The following is a 16,538-nucleotide window of genomic DNA, read 5'->3' as shown; positions in this document are numbered from 1 at the left end:
TCCTGTTACATGCGACCAACTGTAACATGTACATTTAATTCACATGTGATCCATGTGAATTTTCCATTAGGCCTGGGAATTAGGCTAATATTCTTAACCCAGATTAGTCTCTTTTTCTATATCCTCTTTTAGTACTATCTTGAAGGCTTGCTATTTTTGTTTTCCCAAAATAGTAATTTTTTTCCTGGGGTAGCTGGGTGGTTCAGTGAAGCATCTGCCTTCAGCTCAGGTCATGACCTAGGAGTCCTGGGATCTGGCGCCACATAGGGCTCTCTGCTCAGCGGGGATTCTGTGTGTACGTCTCTCTCTACTCCCTCCCTCCCTGCTCACACACATGCTCTCTCCCTAATAAAGTCTTTTTAAAATTTATAGTAACTTTTTCCTGACAACTAATTCAGGATTTATGTAATAAATAATAACTACAGTTATTCATAAGAATAATTTAAAATAACCGGGATGTACATCAATGGGGAACCCAATGCATGAGTTTTAGTATGTCCATGAACTAGAATATTTTACAATTAATAAAAAAAAAAGTAGATCCATATTATGGACTTGGAAAGGATTCCTGCTTTTATTACAGGGAACCAAAAAATGCCTATTTTAGCATAACATGTGTGTTACTTAAAAATATACATATGGGGACGCCTGGGTGGCTCAGTTGGTTAAGCAGCTGCCTTCGGCTCAGGTCATGATCCCAGCATCCTGGGATCGAGTTCCGCATCGGCCTCCTTGCTCAGCAGGGAGCCTGCTTCTCCCTCTGCCTCTGCCTGCCATTCTGTCTGCCTGTGTTCGCTCTCTCCCCCTCTCTCTCTCTGATAAATAAATAAAATCTTAAAAAAATATATATATATATACATATGTACCCTTACACAAACATGTGTATACATTCTTCTAGAAGCATTGGCAATGTGTCTGGAAGAATGTGTACCAAACTGTAAAGAGGTAGTTACCTCTGGATCACAGATGAGAAGGAGGGTTAGGGAAAGGGGAAAAATAACTCTATATAAATGTTATGCAGTTTGAATTTATTCCACAAAAGTAATTCATATCTTGGATTAAATTCTAAAAGTACAGAAGTAGCCTAGGATAAGAAGAGTCACCTAAAATGTCACCACCCAGAAATAACCGCAGCTGACATTTTGCTAAATATCCTCTAGACTCTAGATCTCTCACTGTGTATACAGGCACATATATATATACGCACACACACAAACTGTCTTTTTTTTTTTTTTAAGATTTTATTTATTTATTTGACAGACAGAGACCACAAGTAGGCAGAGAGGCAGGCAGACAGAGAGAGAGGAGGAAGCAGGCTCCCTGCTGAGCAGAGAGCCCGATGCGGGACTCGATCCCAGGACCCTGAGATCACGACCTGAGCCGAAGGCAGCGGCTTAACCCACTGAGCCACCCAGGCGCCCCACAAACTGTCTTTTGTAACACCACCCTCGTTATCTCAGTGGTCAGCCCCTCCTCCTTCCCCTCTGCTGGCCTTATCTTCCTTACTTTATTTAACACACTGGAACAGCCCAAGGACTCTGTCCTGACACTTCCGTCTATACTCGGACTCAGCCAGTCCTGCGCTCAGCCCTCTGCAGTGAGTCTTAGTCTCAACTACCCAGTTACCCCCTTGCCAACTCCATTCAGATGCTGAAGTCACACATCGACTGTATGTTCCAAATTACACTTTTAATATCTCCACAACCTCCCCTGCACCTTACCAGCTGAACTATTAGCTCATTAAGTGACACCAGTCTCCACGAGGTGGCTCACACCCAAGCCTGGAAGTCGTCCTTCACCCTTCCCGCTACACAACTCATCAGCAACCCTTCCAGTTCCCTCTCTGCTGCGCATGTCATCGTCCCGCAACCTAACACATGCACAGAGGGCTTTAAAAGGCATCAGAAACATTCGTTGTTACTGGAAGATCCTTCCACAGCCTACAAGGCGACCACCACCACACCCAGCACACAGCACCCCCAACCTCACCTTACACCCCTCTGCCCTCATTCCTGCTGTTTGGCCCTCACTGAACTCCGAGAACATATCAAACTGTTACGGCCTCAAACACTGGTCCTGGCCATTCCCTCTGAAACACCCTTCCCGGCTCTGCCACCCTTCAAGTTTTAGCTCAAATGTCACTTCGAGAGGTTAGACTGGATGCTCGGTTCACACCATCTGTCTCTGTCATCCCACTTTTTCCCTTCTTACCACTTAACCACTGTCCTGAATTCATCTGTTTACTCTCCCCTGTCTATCCTAAAGCGCACTCTCCCTGCGGTGGAGGCCCTCCTGGGTCCTCTTCCAGCCCTAGCACTGAAGCTAGTACCTGGCACCTCATAGACTCAGCAGTCTTTTAAGTGAATGAACACACACAGCTAAAACATATTCTGTTCCATTCCAACTCTAAAGTTCTTAAAGCTTCCATGGGGAGTGAAGCAAAATAAAGACGCCACAGTACTAATGCACCACTGTGTGGCCCAAGCCAGCTTTCTCATTGGAATTAAAACAAATGCAATCATGTGGTTTACGATGTTTTGCCACAAGCTTTTACTTTTCACTCGCTATTAAAGGTCTTCCCAAGTCAATCTAACCATTCTTTTTAATGGGGATGTGGTGTATCATGTAAATCTGTCCATCTGTTTAACCGAGCTCTAGCTGGGCATTCAGGCGATTTCCAACACCGCCTTATGAGAATTGTTTGTGATACACAACCCTGTTCATACCCTTGCACAGTCCAGTTTAATCTTTAAGGTCTTTTCATAGTCATGGAATTGTTGGCTCAAAAATCACCAAGCACAACATGGGATACTGGAGCTCTTAAAAATCACCCACTTCAGTTACTCTCAAATTAAATGAAACAAAACACATGGGTGCTTTTTTTTTTTTTTAATAACACTATAAGATACATGGAATCGTATTCTTATGAAAATGTATTTGGATCTATGGTCTACTTAGGGAATCTACTTTAGACCTCTAATTTGAAGAAGATTTCAAGTTGATAGCTGTATAAAAAGCCTCATTAAATACCATAGGAAAGAACAAAATATTCAAAGAACCCTACCGGGCAAGAGGAGTGCTCTCTCTACAGTGACCGTATCCAAGAACAGAATAGTTGGTGGTGGTTCTACACATTCCATGTTTATTTACTCTCTGGGACTCACAACGCTGCTGGAAAGCTTGCAGGGTGGTAACCCCAGGAGCTGCTGAACCATCCAGGGAAGAACTGCAGCTCACAGTAATCATTCTACAAACTTTTTCCCTTAAATATCTCTGAATCAGGGGAGCCTGGGTGGCTCAGTCTGTTAAGCTTCTGTCTTCAGTTCAGATCATGACCCTGGGGTCCTGAGATGGAGCCCCACATTGGGTTCCCTGCTAAGTGGGGTGTCTGCTTCTCCCTCTCTGCCCCTCTCTTGCTTTGTCTCTGTCTCTCAAATAAATACATAAAATCTTTAAAAAAAAATCTCTGAATCAATCCCATCCTGTCTCAAATTCCTCTTTGCCTTAAGACCTGCTAAAAGGGCACCATTATCACACACATTCTCACCTAAGGATACCTTTACCTATCTCCTCCCAGTATCCCCAGACTCTTTTTTTTTTTTTAAGATTTTATTTATTTGACAGAGAGAGATGGCGAGAGAGGGAACACAAGCAGGGGGAGTGGGAGAGGGAGAAGCAGGCTTCCCATGGAGCAGGGAGACTGACTCAGGGCTTGATCCCAGGACCCAGGGATCATGACCCAAGCCAAGGCAGATTTTTAACAATCAAGCCACCCAGATGCCCCACCTCAGCCTCTTCTTGAAAGAAAAGGTCTCCCTGCCTCATCCTTTTAACTAAAAGGTGGCTGACTTCTGAGGGTACCACTTTCCCCAATACACTCTGCCAGTTAAGAGCTTTCCTCTTCTCTGCTATCCTGTTAGTTTCCCCGACCAGATGGAGAGGCAGTATTCTCCTTGCTCTGAACTAGCAAACACAGCACCCGCTCCCTCTCCAGCAGACACCTCTCTGATATTCATACCGGTCATCTGAATGATTGTCCGTCAACCTGGCCCTTCTGGTCACCTGGCCCAGGTTCCCATCAGCCGTAGTAGTAACAACCCCCATCGCGAGGGACCCACCTTCCTGCTCTGGCTTCCCGGTTCTTTCCCCTCCTCATGGTCGAAAGCATCTCTTCAATCCCGCCACAGCTACATGCTCTCAGATTTTTGTCATCACAGACTTCCCACCTCTGAGATCTTGCTTCTCAACATCCATTTTATAATCGCAAGAATCGGGTCTTTCTAACCACCTGCTCTCCCTTCCCTCACTGTCCTAACTTTTGCTTCCGCTGAAACAGCCAATCCACTGACACCATTTATGGGTGGAATGTGTCACCCCACGCCCATTCAATTGTTGAAACTCACCCCTCACCCCGGCACCCATGTGATTGATGTAGGAAGCAGAGCTTTGGGGAGGTGATCAGGATGGCTTAATGTCATGAGATGGAGCCCTCACAAGTGGGATTCATGCTCTTGGAAAAGTCAGGAAAGAGCTTTGCCTTCTCTGCTCTCCATTGTGTGAGAACTAGCATCTTTATGTTACTGAGTTTCCCTGCTGATCGTTCCTGAAACTAATAATAATGCCTTCCTAGTTTCTCCATTAACATAAGAGTGGCTTTTGGACTGAGATTTATCACACTATGGAATATCTAGTTATGACAATTTTATGGGGGTTTATGCAAATCTAAACACAGATGTAGAATTTTTTCAATGTCTTTTGAAAAATATGGAGAGAATCATAATGATTTTTCTCCCTAGATCGGTTCGCAATTAGTGTATTAATGGATTCCCTAATATCAAACCATCTTTGCATTGCTGGAGTAAATTTCACTTGATCGTGACATATTAATCATTTAATAAGCTGTGAAATGATGTTTGCCAATATTTTAGGTTGAATTTTGGCTTAGTTATTTCGAGTGAGATTGTTCTGTGGTTCTCCATGCAATTCTCATTGGACTTTGGCATTGAAATACAAGATGCATAAGAAGAATCTGATAATTTTCATTCCTCTCTGTGTTGAAATAGTAATAACGTTATACTTTAGTCCCATTTAGTCACTAGCACTGAAGTTATCCTTTGATAAAGGACCAGTAGAACTCTCTGTGACACAATCTGAACCACTCATGTCTACATGGTAGTTCATCAACTCTCCACTTCTTCTATGAGTATCTCCCATCTATGGAGTTCACTTTATTAAATTATTTTCTAGAAAATTTTTCATTATTCCACTTTCTCATCAAAACCCTAGACATGCATAGACCTTTGAAAGCTAACACGTTACCACATAAACTCTAGTTCCTACTTGACCCACATATTCCTCCCACCCAAAGTCTTCACCTTATCTCCTTCATCGGGAGCACCATCCACCCAACTTCTAAAAGACAGAAAGCTGGGAGTCATCCTTACTTCTTCTTCCCTCACCCATTCTTCCATCTGTCAGTGATTTATTAATTCTGGCCCCCAAATGTACCTGGAGGGACCCCATTTCTCACTATTTCCAAAGCCCTCCATCCAGTTCATCTGCCCTCTTCTGTTTCACTTCTCCAGTCAATTCTCAATATGGCAGCTAGGATAGTTTTCTTAAGATATGAATTGGATTATACTATCCTGACCCCGAATGCCTTTGTTCAGAACCCACCCATATTTTCCTTCACCTCTGATATAAAATTCAAACTCTTTAATGTGCTCAGTGAGGCCTTTCCCTCACTGAGAGTCAGTCATGGTCCCCTAACTGTCCCCTCAAATATCACTCTGAATAAGAACTTGCAGTTGTTCAAACATGTCATCCTCTCTTCTTCCCAATCTTATTTCTTTAAAACCTTAAGCCTGGTTCCTTCCTATGCTTGAAACTCCACCTTAAAGGTCACTTCCTCAGAAAGACCTTTGATGACCATCCTATCTGAAACCAGTATTCCACACCATCACTCTCCACCAAAGCACCCCTCGTCAGTATCCCTCAAAGCACTAGTCAACTTGTAATTATTTTATTTCTTCATTCATCTATTTCTGTCTTCCTTCAGTGAATTTATTTTTATGATGGAAGCAGGAACAGGTCTCTGTGTTAACCATTACATCTCCATGTGTGGTATGGTGCCCCATGCAGAGCAAACCCTCAATTATAAATGTTTACTGAATGAAAAGACCAGATCCAAAAGGATAATTTCTAGACCGGGAGATACTGTGAAAGAGGAGAAAACTTCATGGAACATGGGCAAAGTATTAGAGTATCTTTCAGTGCCTACTTCCGCCACCCCAATTCATCAGAGTAAGCCTTTGCACCTACCCGAGGAATACAGTAGTAGTGACACTGGGTTTTGGCTTTCCTCATGAAGGCTGGTCTGGGTTCAGCCTGGAAGAGATTGGTCCATATCATTACATTTACACTAGACCACTTAAAAATAAGAATATACAAATATATTTACACTAGACCACTTAAAAATAAGAATATACATATGTAAGACCACTTAAAAATAAGAATATACACATATACACCAGAGAGTTATTTCATAGATCATTGTATTACTAGACATTACCCGAGGAGGATCAATGGTCAATGGTCAATTCAGAATATCAACCTAAGCAATTCATATTTTCACTTGATTCTATCTCACACTGTATCTGTCAATGCCACTAGCCCATACAACATAGGTATAAGTATTTTATGACAACCACTCAAAGTATTGAATCACTTCCTGATGCCTTGGTTGGTTAGATAGATTAAATAAATTTAAATAAAATTAAATTTAAAAATGTACTGAATCCCTATCTCCTTATAACACTGCACTAGAGGCTGAAATAATCTTATCTGAGGAATGTCCTTCTCATACTTCTCTAGCAAAGCATGTAAAACCATCACTGATGTGCAAACATGCCAAAAGGACACTGGGTATGATCCAGGTTCAGATACTGGATCTCAACCAAGCTCATTAACCCTAAGTCCCATAGACACTTCCTGCCTGGTGCCCACTAAGCACCCAGCATGAGCTACAAGCATCGTCATCATCTCTCCCCTGCAAGCCACAGTGTAGTTTCCTTAGGTGTCTGGAAGACAGACGAGCAAAGGCAAAACCCAGGGAGATATATATTTTGGAGGAATTTTTGTTCTTTGTGGTACTCTAAAGTCACACAAGGGGCCTATTATCAGGTGATGAAAGCAAATAATATCCTACAATGTAATCTGTATGAACTAAAGAGACAGTTATCTAAAATCTGGGGTTTAGTCAAAATAATTCTCCAGGTTGCAGAAGACAAGGGGGTATAATCTTCCTTAATTCTTAATATATCATGGATTTATATCAGCAGCTCTCAGTGTACACCTTTAGGACCCCAAAGTGACCCCTTTTCTTGGAGACCCCTAAGCTTCCAAAGGTTCTGTGAGTCCAAAACTATTTTGGTAATCATGGTAATATGGAGACTTCATTTGCTTTTTTCTCATTCTCTCACAAATATACAGTGGAATTTTCCATTTCATGATGTGTGGTATCACAACAGATTGGATTCTAAGCAGATATGACGAAGGAGCCACCTTCTGTGAAGCCTGACATTAAAGAGACTTGCAAAAACAAAACAATGCTACTCTTCTCACATGTTTGTTTTGAAAAGTCTGGTTATTTTTCATAAAAATCTGTTACTTACACCAACATGTAAATGTTTTATTCATTAGTCGTTCTATTTTTTAGAAACCAGTCTTTTGAATATGTTCAGACATGAGTGCCAAAGACTCATTATCATTGGAATTGTGACCTCCATATATTGTGACAAACTTTTTAGAGGAAACCCAGAACGAACCCATAACCAGTAAAACAAAAACCACCAAAAAACCCTCCCAAACAATAGATGTATTATAAACACAGACACATGTTGATATAAAATATTATTATTGTTGATATAAATAAATTATTGAGTTATTTCCTTGTGTCACAAATTCTATTTTTTAATTGTTTTCACATTTTTTAAGTACAGTTGACACATCGTGTTAATTTCAGGTGTACAACATGGTGGATTTAACAACTCTGCATGATGTTAGGCTTAGCATGGTGTAGCCATCATCTGCGACCTTACAACCCTACTACGTACCATGGACTATTTCCTATGCTGTACATTTTATCCCTGTGACTTTTTCATTCCGTAACGGTAAGCCTTGTATCTCCCACCCCCCTTCACACATTTTAACCATCCCTCATACCTCTACCCTCTGACAACCACCAGTTTCTGCTCTACTTAGTCTTTGGGATTTTATTTTTTAGATTCCATATACAAGTGAAATCATATGGTATTTGTCTTTCTCTGCCTTGCTTACTTCTCTTAGAATATCCTCTAAGTCCAACCATGTTCTCACAAATGGGAGATTTCATTCGTCTTACGGCCGAGTAATGTTCTGGGGTGCACGTGAGAGTGTGTGTGTGTGTATCCCACATCTTTTTCCATTCACATATTGATGGACACAGGATGCTTCCTTATCTTGGCTACTGTAGATAATACTGCAATAAACACAGGGATGTGTGTGACCTTTTGAATTTGTATTTTCATTACATACCCAGTAACAGAATTTCAGGATCATATGCTATTTCTGTTTTTAATTGTTTTGAGGAACCTGCATACTGTTTTCCACAGGGGCTACACCAATTTACTTTCCTACCAACAGTACACGAGGGCTCCTGGTTTTTTGCCCCACCCCCACCCCCACAATCTTCACCAACACTTATTTCTTGCTTTGTGGTACTACCCATTTTGACAGGTATAAGGTGATATCTCATCGGATTCAGAACTGCATTTCTCTAAACATGAGTGATGTTGAGCCTCTTTCCACGTGTCTGTTGGCGATCTGGATGTTTTCTTTGGGAAAACGTCTATTCAGGTCCTCTGCCTATATTTTAACTGGAGTATTTGGTTTTTTGGTGTGGAGTTGCGTAAGTTCGTCATATATTCTGGTGGATATTAACCCCTTATCAGATCATTTACAAATATCTTCTCCCGTTCAGTAGGCTGCTTTACATTATGCTGATGGTTTCTTTTGTTGTGCAAAATCTTTTTATTTTGGTGCAGTCCCAACAGTCTATTTTTGCTTTTTTCCCCTTGCCTGGGGAAACACAAATGTGCTGTCCAGGAGATTACTGCCTCTGTTTTTTCAAGCGTTTTATGGTTTCAGGTCTCACATTTATGTAGGTCTTTAATCCATTTCAAGTGTATTTGTATGTATGGTGTAAGACTGTGGTCCAGTTTTTTCCAGCACCATTTATTGAATTTTTTCCCTATCGTATATTCTTGTCTTGTCATATGAAATAATTGACCATACAAGCATAATTTCTGGGCTCTCTATTCTGTTTCATTGATCTAGGTCTATTTTTGTGCCACTACCATACTATTTTGAATACTACAGCTTTGTAGTATAGTTTGAAACTGGGATTGTGATACCTCCACCCTTTGTTGTTCTTTCTCAAGACTGCTTTCACTATTCAGGGTCTTCTGTGTTTCCATAAACATCTTAGGATTATCTGTTCTACTTCTGTGAAAAATGTTGCTGGTATTCTGAAAGGGATTCTGTTGAATCTGTAAATTGTTTTGAGTAGTACGGACATTTTAACAATGCTAATTCTTCCAAACCATGAGCATGTATATCTTTCCTTTTTTTTTTTTAAATTTTTATTATATTTTATTCATTTGACAGAGAGATCACAAGTAGGCAAAGAGGCAGGCAGGGTGGGGGGGGGGGGAAGCAGGCTCCCTGCTGAGCAGAGAGACCGATACAGGGCTTGATCCCAGAACCCTGAGATCATGACCTGAGCTGAAGGCAGAGGCTTAACCTGCTGAGCCACCCAGGTACCCCTTTCCATTTGTTTTTATCTTCAGTTTTTTTCAACAATGCTTTATAGTTTTCAGAGTACAGGTCTTTCACTCCCTTGGCTAAATTTTAGATTTTAGATTTTAGATTTTCTAGATTTTATTTCTTTGTGATGTAATTATAACTGAGGCTGTTTCCTTAATTTCTTTCTGCTACTTGATTATTAGTGTATATGAAGGTAATCGATTTCTATATATTAATTTTATATTCTATACCTTTGCTAAATTCATTAATAGGTTCTAACAGTTCCTTGGTGGAATTAGGGTTTTCTGGATATAGTATCATGTCATGTGCAAATAGGGACAATTCTACTTTTTCCTTACCAATTTGAGTACCTTTCACTACTCCTGCTGATGGCTGTGTAAGACTCCCATTGTTATGCTGAATAAAAGTAGTGGGTGTGGACATCCTTGTCTTGTTCCTGATCTTAGAGAAAATGTTCTCAGTTTTTTAAAACCAGTGGGATGTTAGCTGTGCTTGGGTTTATGGCCTTTATTATGTCAAGTGTGTTCCCTCTAAATCCAATTCATTGAGTTTTTAACCAGTAATGAAATTGAAATTTGTCAAATGTTTTTTCTGCATCTACTGAGATGATCCTATGATTTTTTAACCTTCATTTTATAAATGTAGCATATTGTTGTTTAATTTGTGAGAATGGAAACATCATCGAATCCCTAGAATTCCACTTGATCTTGATGAACGATCCTTTTTATATTCTGTTGGACACTGTTTACTAATTTTTTATTGAGAATTTTTTAAAAGATTTTATTTATTTATTTGACAGATCACAAGTAGGCAGAGAGGCAGGCAGAGAGAGGGGAAGCGAAGCAGGCTCCCCACTGAGCAGAGAGCCTGATGCAGGGCTAGATCCCAGGACCCTGGGATCATGACCTGAACCGAAGGCAGAGGCTTTAACCCACTGAACCACCCAGGCGCTCTGTTACTGAGAATTTTTGCGTCTGTGTTAATCAGGAATATCAACCTACAGTTCTTTTTTTGGTAATGTCCTTTTCTGGTTTTGGTACCACAGTAATGCTGTAAGTATTTGGAATGTAAGTACTTGGAAGCTTTCCTTTCTCTTCTGTTTTTTAGAATACTTTGAGAACGATAGATATTAAATATTTTTAAAAATTGTTAGAAGTCACTGTAAATCCATCTGGTCCTGGGCTTTTGCTTGTTGTTTTAACAGTGTTATTTTAATTTCAGGTGTACAACATAGTGATTCAACAATTCAACCTATATTACCCAGTGCTCATCAAGATAGGTGCATTTTTTTTCTTTTCTTTTTTTTTTTTTTTGAGAGAGAGAGAAAGAAAGGGAGTGCAAGCAGGGGTTAGGGGTAGAGAGGGAGAGAGAGGAATAGAATCTTAGGCAGACTCCATGCTGAGCAAAGAACCCAACGTGGGGGCTCTATCTCATGACCCCGATCATGACCTGAGCTGAAATCAAGAGTTGGATGCCTAATCCTTCTGGTAACCATCAGTTTTTTTCTTTATGGTCAAGAGCTTATTTTTTGTCTTTTTTTTTTCTCTTTGTTCAATAGTTTTCTTAAATTCCACATATGAGGAAAATCATACGGTATTTCTTTTTCTGACTGCCTTATTTTGCTTAGCACTATATGCTCTAGATCTATCCATGTTGTTGTAAATGGCAAGATTTTGTTTTATTATGGTTCAATAATAATCCATTAATGTGGTAACATCTTTTTTTTCTTAAAGATTTTATTTGACAGAGAGAGAGATCACAAGTAGGCAGAGAAGCAGGCAGAGAGAGAGGGGGACGCAGGCTCCCCGCTGAGCAGAGAGACCGATGGGGGGCTCAATCGCAAGATGCTGAGATCATGAGCTGAGCCAAAGGCAGAGGCTTAAACCACTGAGCCACCCAGGTGCCCCTAGAAACATCTTCTTTATTCATCTATTGATGGATACTTAGTTTGCTTCCATAAAGTGGCTATTGTAAATAATTGCAATGTTGGGATGCATGTATCCCTTCGAGTCAGTTTTTAATTCTTTGGACAGATGCCCAGTAATGCAATTACCGGATCATAGGGTAGTTCTATTTTATTTATTTATTTATTGTCAATTGTTTCTTTTTATTTTTTATTTTTTATAAACATATATTTTTATCCCCAGGGGTACAGGTCTGTGAATCGCCAGGTTTACACACTTCACAGCACTCACCAAAGCACATACCCTCCCCAATGTCCATAACCCCATCCCCCTTCTCCCCACCCCCCTCCCCCCAGCAACCCTCAGTTTGTTTTGTGAGATTAAGAGTCACTTATGGTTTGTCTCCCTCCCAATCCCATCTTGTTTCATTTATTCTTCTCCTACCCACTTAAGCCCCCAGGTTGCATCACCACTTCCTCATATCAGGGAGATCGTGTGATAGTTGTATTTCTCCGCTTGACTTATTTCGCTAAGCATGATACGCTCTAGTTCCATCCATGTTGTCGCAAATGGCAAGATTTAATTTCTTTTGATGGCTGCATAGTATTCCATTGTGTATATATACCACATCTTCTTGATACATTCATCTGTTGATGGACATCTAGGTTCTTTCCATAGTTTGGCTATTGTGGACATTGCTGCTATAAACATTCGGGTGCACGTGCCCCTTCAGATCACGACGTTTGTATCTTTAGGGTAAATACCCAGTAGTGCAATTGCTGGGTCATAGGGCAGTTCTATTTTCAACATTTTGAGGAACCTCCATACTGTTTTCCAGAGTGGTTGCACCAGCTTGCATTCCCACCAACAGTGTAGGAGGGTTCCCCTTTCTCCGCATCCTCGCCAGCATCTGTCATTTCCTGACTTGTTGATTTTAGCCATTCTGACTGGTGTGAGGTGATATCTCATTGTGGTTTTGATTTGTATTTCCCTGATGCCGAGTGATATGGAGCACTTTTTCATGTGTCTGTTAACCATCTGGATGTCTTCTTTGCAGAAATGTCTGTTCATGTCCTCTGCCCATTTCTTGATTGGATTATTTGTTCTTTGGGTGTTGAGTTTGCTAAGTTCTTTATAGATTTTGGACACTAGTCCTTTATCTGATATGTCGTTTGCAAATATCTTCTCCCATTCTGTCAGTTGTCTTTTGATTTTGTTAACTGTTTCCTTTGCTGTGCAAAAGCTTTTGATCTTGATGAAATCCCAATAGTTCATTTTTGCCCTTGCTTCCCTTGCCTTTGGTGATGTTCCTAGGAAGATGTTGCTGCGACTGAAGTTGAAGAGGTTGCTGCCTGTGTTCTCCTCGAGGAATTTAAGGAGTCAATCCCATTTACAATTGCACCCAAAACCATAAGATACCTAGGAATAAACCTAACCAAAGAGGCTAAGAATCTATACTCAGAAAACTATAAAGTACTCATGAAAGAAATTGAGGAAGACACAAAGAAATGGAAAAATGTTCCATGCTCCTGGATTGGAAGAATAAATATTGTGAAAATGTCTATGCTACCTAAAGCAATCTACACATTTAATGCAATTCCTATCAAAGTACCATCCATCTTTTTCAAAGAAATGGAACAAATAATTTTAAAATTTATATGGAACCAGAAAAGACCTCGAATACCCAAAGGGATATTGAAAAAGAAAGCCAAAGTTGGTGGCATCACAATTCCGGACTTCAAGCTCTATTACAAAGCTGTCATCATCAAGACAGCATGGTACTGGCACAAATACAGACACATAGATCAATGGAACAGAATAGAGAGCCCAGAAATAGACCCTCAACTCTATGGTCAACTAATCTTCGACAAAGCAGGAAAGAATGTCCATTCGAAAAAAGACAGCCTCTTTAATAAATGGTGTTGGGAAAATTGGACAGCCACGTGCAGAAAAATGAAATTGGACCATTTCCTTACACCACACACGAAAATAGACTCAAAATGGATGAAGGACCTCAATGTAAGAAAGGGTAGTTCTATTTTTAAGTTTTTGAGAACTCCTATATTGTCTTCCATGGTGGTTACGCCAGTCTGCATTCCCACCAATTATGGAGAAATGGGAACCCTTTTGCACTTTCTCACCAGTATTTGTTGTTTCTTGCGGTTTTGATTTTGGTCATTCCAACAGGTGTGAGGTGATATCTCATTGTAATTTTGATTTGCAATTCCCTAATGCTGAGTGATGTTGAGCAACTTTTCTTGTATCTTTTGGCCATCTACATGTCTTTTTTTTTTTTTTTTAAGATTTTATTTATTTGACAGAGAGACCACAAGCAGGCAGAGAGAGAGGAGGAAGCAGGCTCCCCACTGAGCAGAGAGCCCGAAGTGGGGCTCAATCCCAGGACCCTGAGATCATGACCCAAGCCGAAGGCAGAGGCTTTAACCCACTGAGCCACCCAGGTGCCCTACATGTTTTCTTTAGAAGAGTGTCTGTTCATGTGCCTTCTGCCGATTTTTTAACTGGATTATTTATTTTGGGTATTGAGCTACATAAGTTCTTGATATATTTTGGATGCTAACTCTATGAGAAATGTCATTTGCAAAAACCTTCTGCCATTCAGTAAGTTGTCTTTTAGTTTTGCTGGTTGTTTCCTTCTCTGTGCAGAAGCTTTTTATCTTGATGAAGTCCCAATAGTTTATTTTTGTTTTATTTTTTTTCCCTTGTTTCAGGAGACATATCTAGAAAGATGTTGTTATGACTGATGTCAGAGAAATACTGCCTGGGCACTTCTCTAGGATTTTTATGGTTTCATGTCTTACATTTAAGTCCTTAATCCATTTTCAGTTTATTTTTGTGTGTGGTGTAAGAAAATGGTCCAGTTTCATTCCTTTGCATTTAGCTCTCCCATTTTCCCAACACCATTTGTTGAAGACACTGTTTTTTCTCCTGCACATTCTTGCTTCCTTTGTCAAAGATTAACTGACCATATAATTGTGCATTACCTGGATTCTAAAACCAGATAGAGACACAACAAAAAAAAGAACTACAGACCAATCTCCCTCATGAACATAGATACAAAAATCCTCAACGAAATATTAGCAAACATAATCTAAGAATACATTTAAAAAGAGCATTCATCATGATTGAGATTTATTCCTGGGATGCAATGGGGGTTCAATATTTGCAAATCAATCAATAAGAGAAAGGATAAAAACCAGAGGATCATTTCAGTATATCCAAAAAAGGTGTCTGAAAAAGTACAACATTCATTCATGTAAAAGCAAAGTAGATTTAGAGGGAACATACCTCAACATAATAAAGGACTTATATGAAGAACCCACGGCTAACATCATACTCAATGGGGAAGACCTGAAATGGTTTCTCCCTACAGTCAGGAGTAAGACGAGGATATCCACTCTTACCACTGTTACTTAACATAGTACTGGAACCCTCGCCACAGCAATCAGGCAGGAGAGAGGAATAAAAGGCATCCAAATTAGTAAGGAGGAAGGGAAACTTCTGCTATTTGCAGATGACAGGATACTATATATAGAAAACCCTAAAGACTTCACCAAAAAACTACCAGAACTGAAAAATGAATTTTGTAAAGTTGCAGGATGCAGAATTAATGTACAGAAATCTGTTGCATTTCTATACACTAATAACGAAGCAGCAGAGAAAGAAAACAATCTATTCACAATTACACCAAAATAATACTTCTGAATAAATTTAACCTAAGAGAGAAAAGAGCTGTACTCTGAAAACTACAAAACATGGATTAAAGAAATTGATGATACAAAGAGATAGACATTCTGTGTTTATGGTTTGGAAGAACAAATATTGTTAGAATGTCTGTACTACCCAAAGTGATCTACACATTTAAAGCAATTCCTATCAAAATACCAAAAGCATTTTTCACAGACCTGGAACAAACAATCCTAAAATTTGTATGGAACTGCAAAGGACCCTAAATAGCCTAAGCAATTTTGAAAAAGAAAAATTGGAGGCATCACAATTCTAGAATTCAAGTTATATTACAAAGCTATAGTAATCAAAGTAGTATGAGTTTTTAAATTACCAATTCAGGTTTGTTACTAGGATTCAGTATCATCACCAGTAATTGGTCCGTTCGGTATTTCTATTTCTTTCTGATTCACTCCTGGAAGATTCTAATTTTCTAGGAATTCATCCATTTCTTCTAGATTGTCCAATCTGTTGGCATGTTTCTGTTATTTTTAAATAAATATATATTTTAAAATCTCTATCTCAACTTTTAATATGGAAAATATTCACACATAGAGCCCATGAAACAAAAGCTCTTTTGGGAAACTTAATAAATTTTCAAAGTTTGAAGAGGTTGGAGAGCCTTTCTCAACCAACCAGGGGCATTCGGTGAAGAGGTTATGAAAGGATCTCCGTTTTAATCATCTGCTGAAAGAGTTCTGAAAATCTATTGACCTACTGTCATCATTATTAACTGTGTTAACTAGAGTAAAAGAATGGAGAACTCCTATTTTAAACTTTTAAACTTTTGCTGTTTGAAATGTACAGTGTCATCAGAATAATAGCCTTCCCAAAACTATCGGACTTAGATCTCTGTGGCAGAAGCAGATTCTGAACTGGTAGATAAAACTTTAGGCCATTACATATTTCTGTAAGGATTCTTTTTGATTGCTCAAGCAGAAACAAAACAAAACAAAACACTAGAATTTCTCTCAGGGCAGAAGCAGAGGAGTGGAGGGTCCACTCTACTCTCCATTTCCCCGCTCC

At 39.7% G+C, this 16,538-nt stretch overlaps 1 protein-coding gene across 1 annotated transcript in view; it reads right to left on the bottom strand.

Annotated features, from left to right (window-relative positions):
* Positions 1 to 6,362: 6,362 nt before the first annotated feature.
* The window catches only part of SYCP2L (synaptonemal complex protein 2 like), a 104,424-nt gene continuing 94,248 nt past the window's right edge, over positions 6,363 to 16,538 (bottom strand). The window contains exon 30 of the mRNA XM_032341378.1: positions 6,363 to 6,387. Coding sequence (XP_032197269.1) covers positions 6,363 to 6,387 — 25 coding nt within the window. The remainder of the gene's footprint in view (positions 6,388 to 16,538) is intronic.

This window comes from Mustela erminea, chromosome 4 (assembly GCF_009829155.1).
Source record: "Mustela erminea isolate mMusErm1 chromosome 4, mMusErm1.Pri, whole genome shotgun sequence".
Taxonomy (NCBI): domain Eukaryota; kingdom Metazoa; phylum Chordata; class Mammalia; order Carnivora; family Mustelidae; genus Mustela; species Mustela erminea.
Note: the sequence above shows the minus strand (reverse complement) of the source record. Positions and strands in the feature narration are given on the sequence as shown.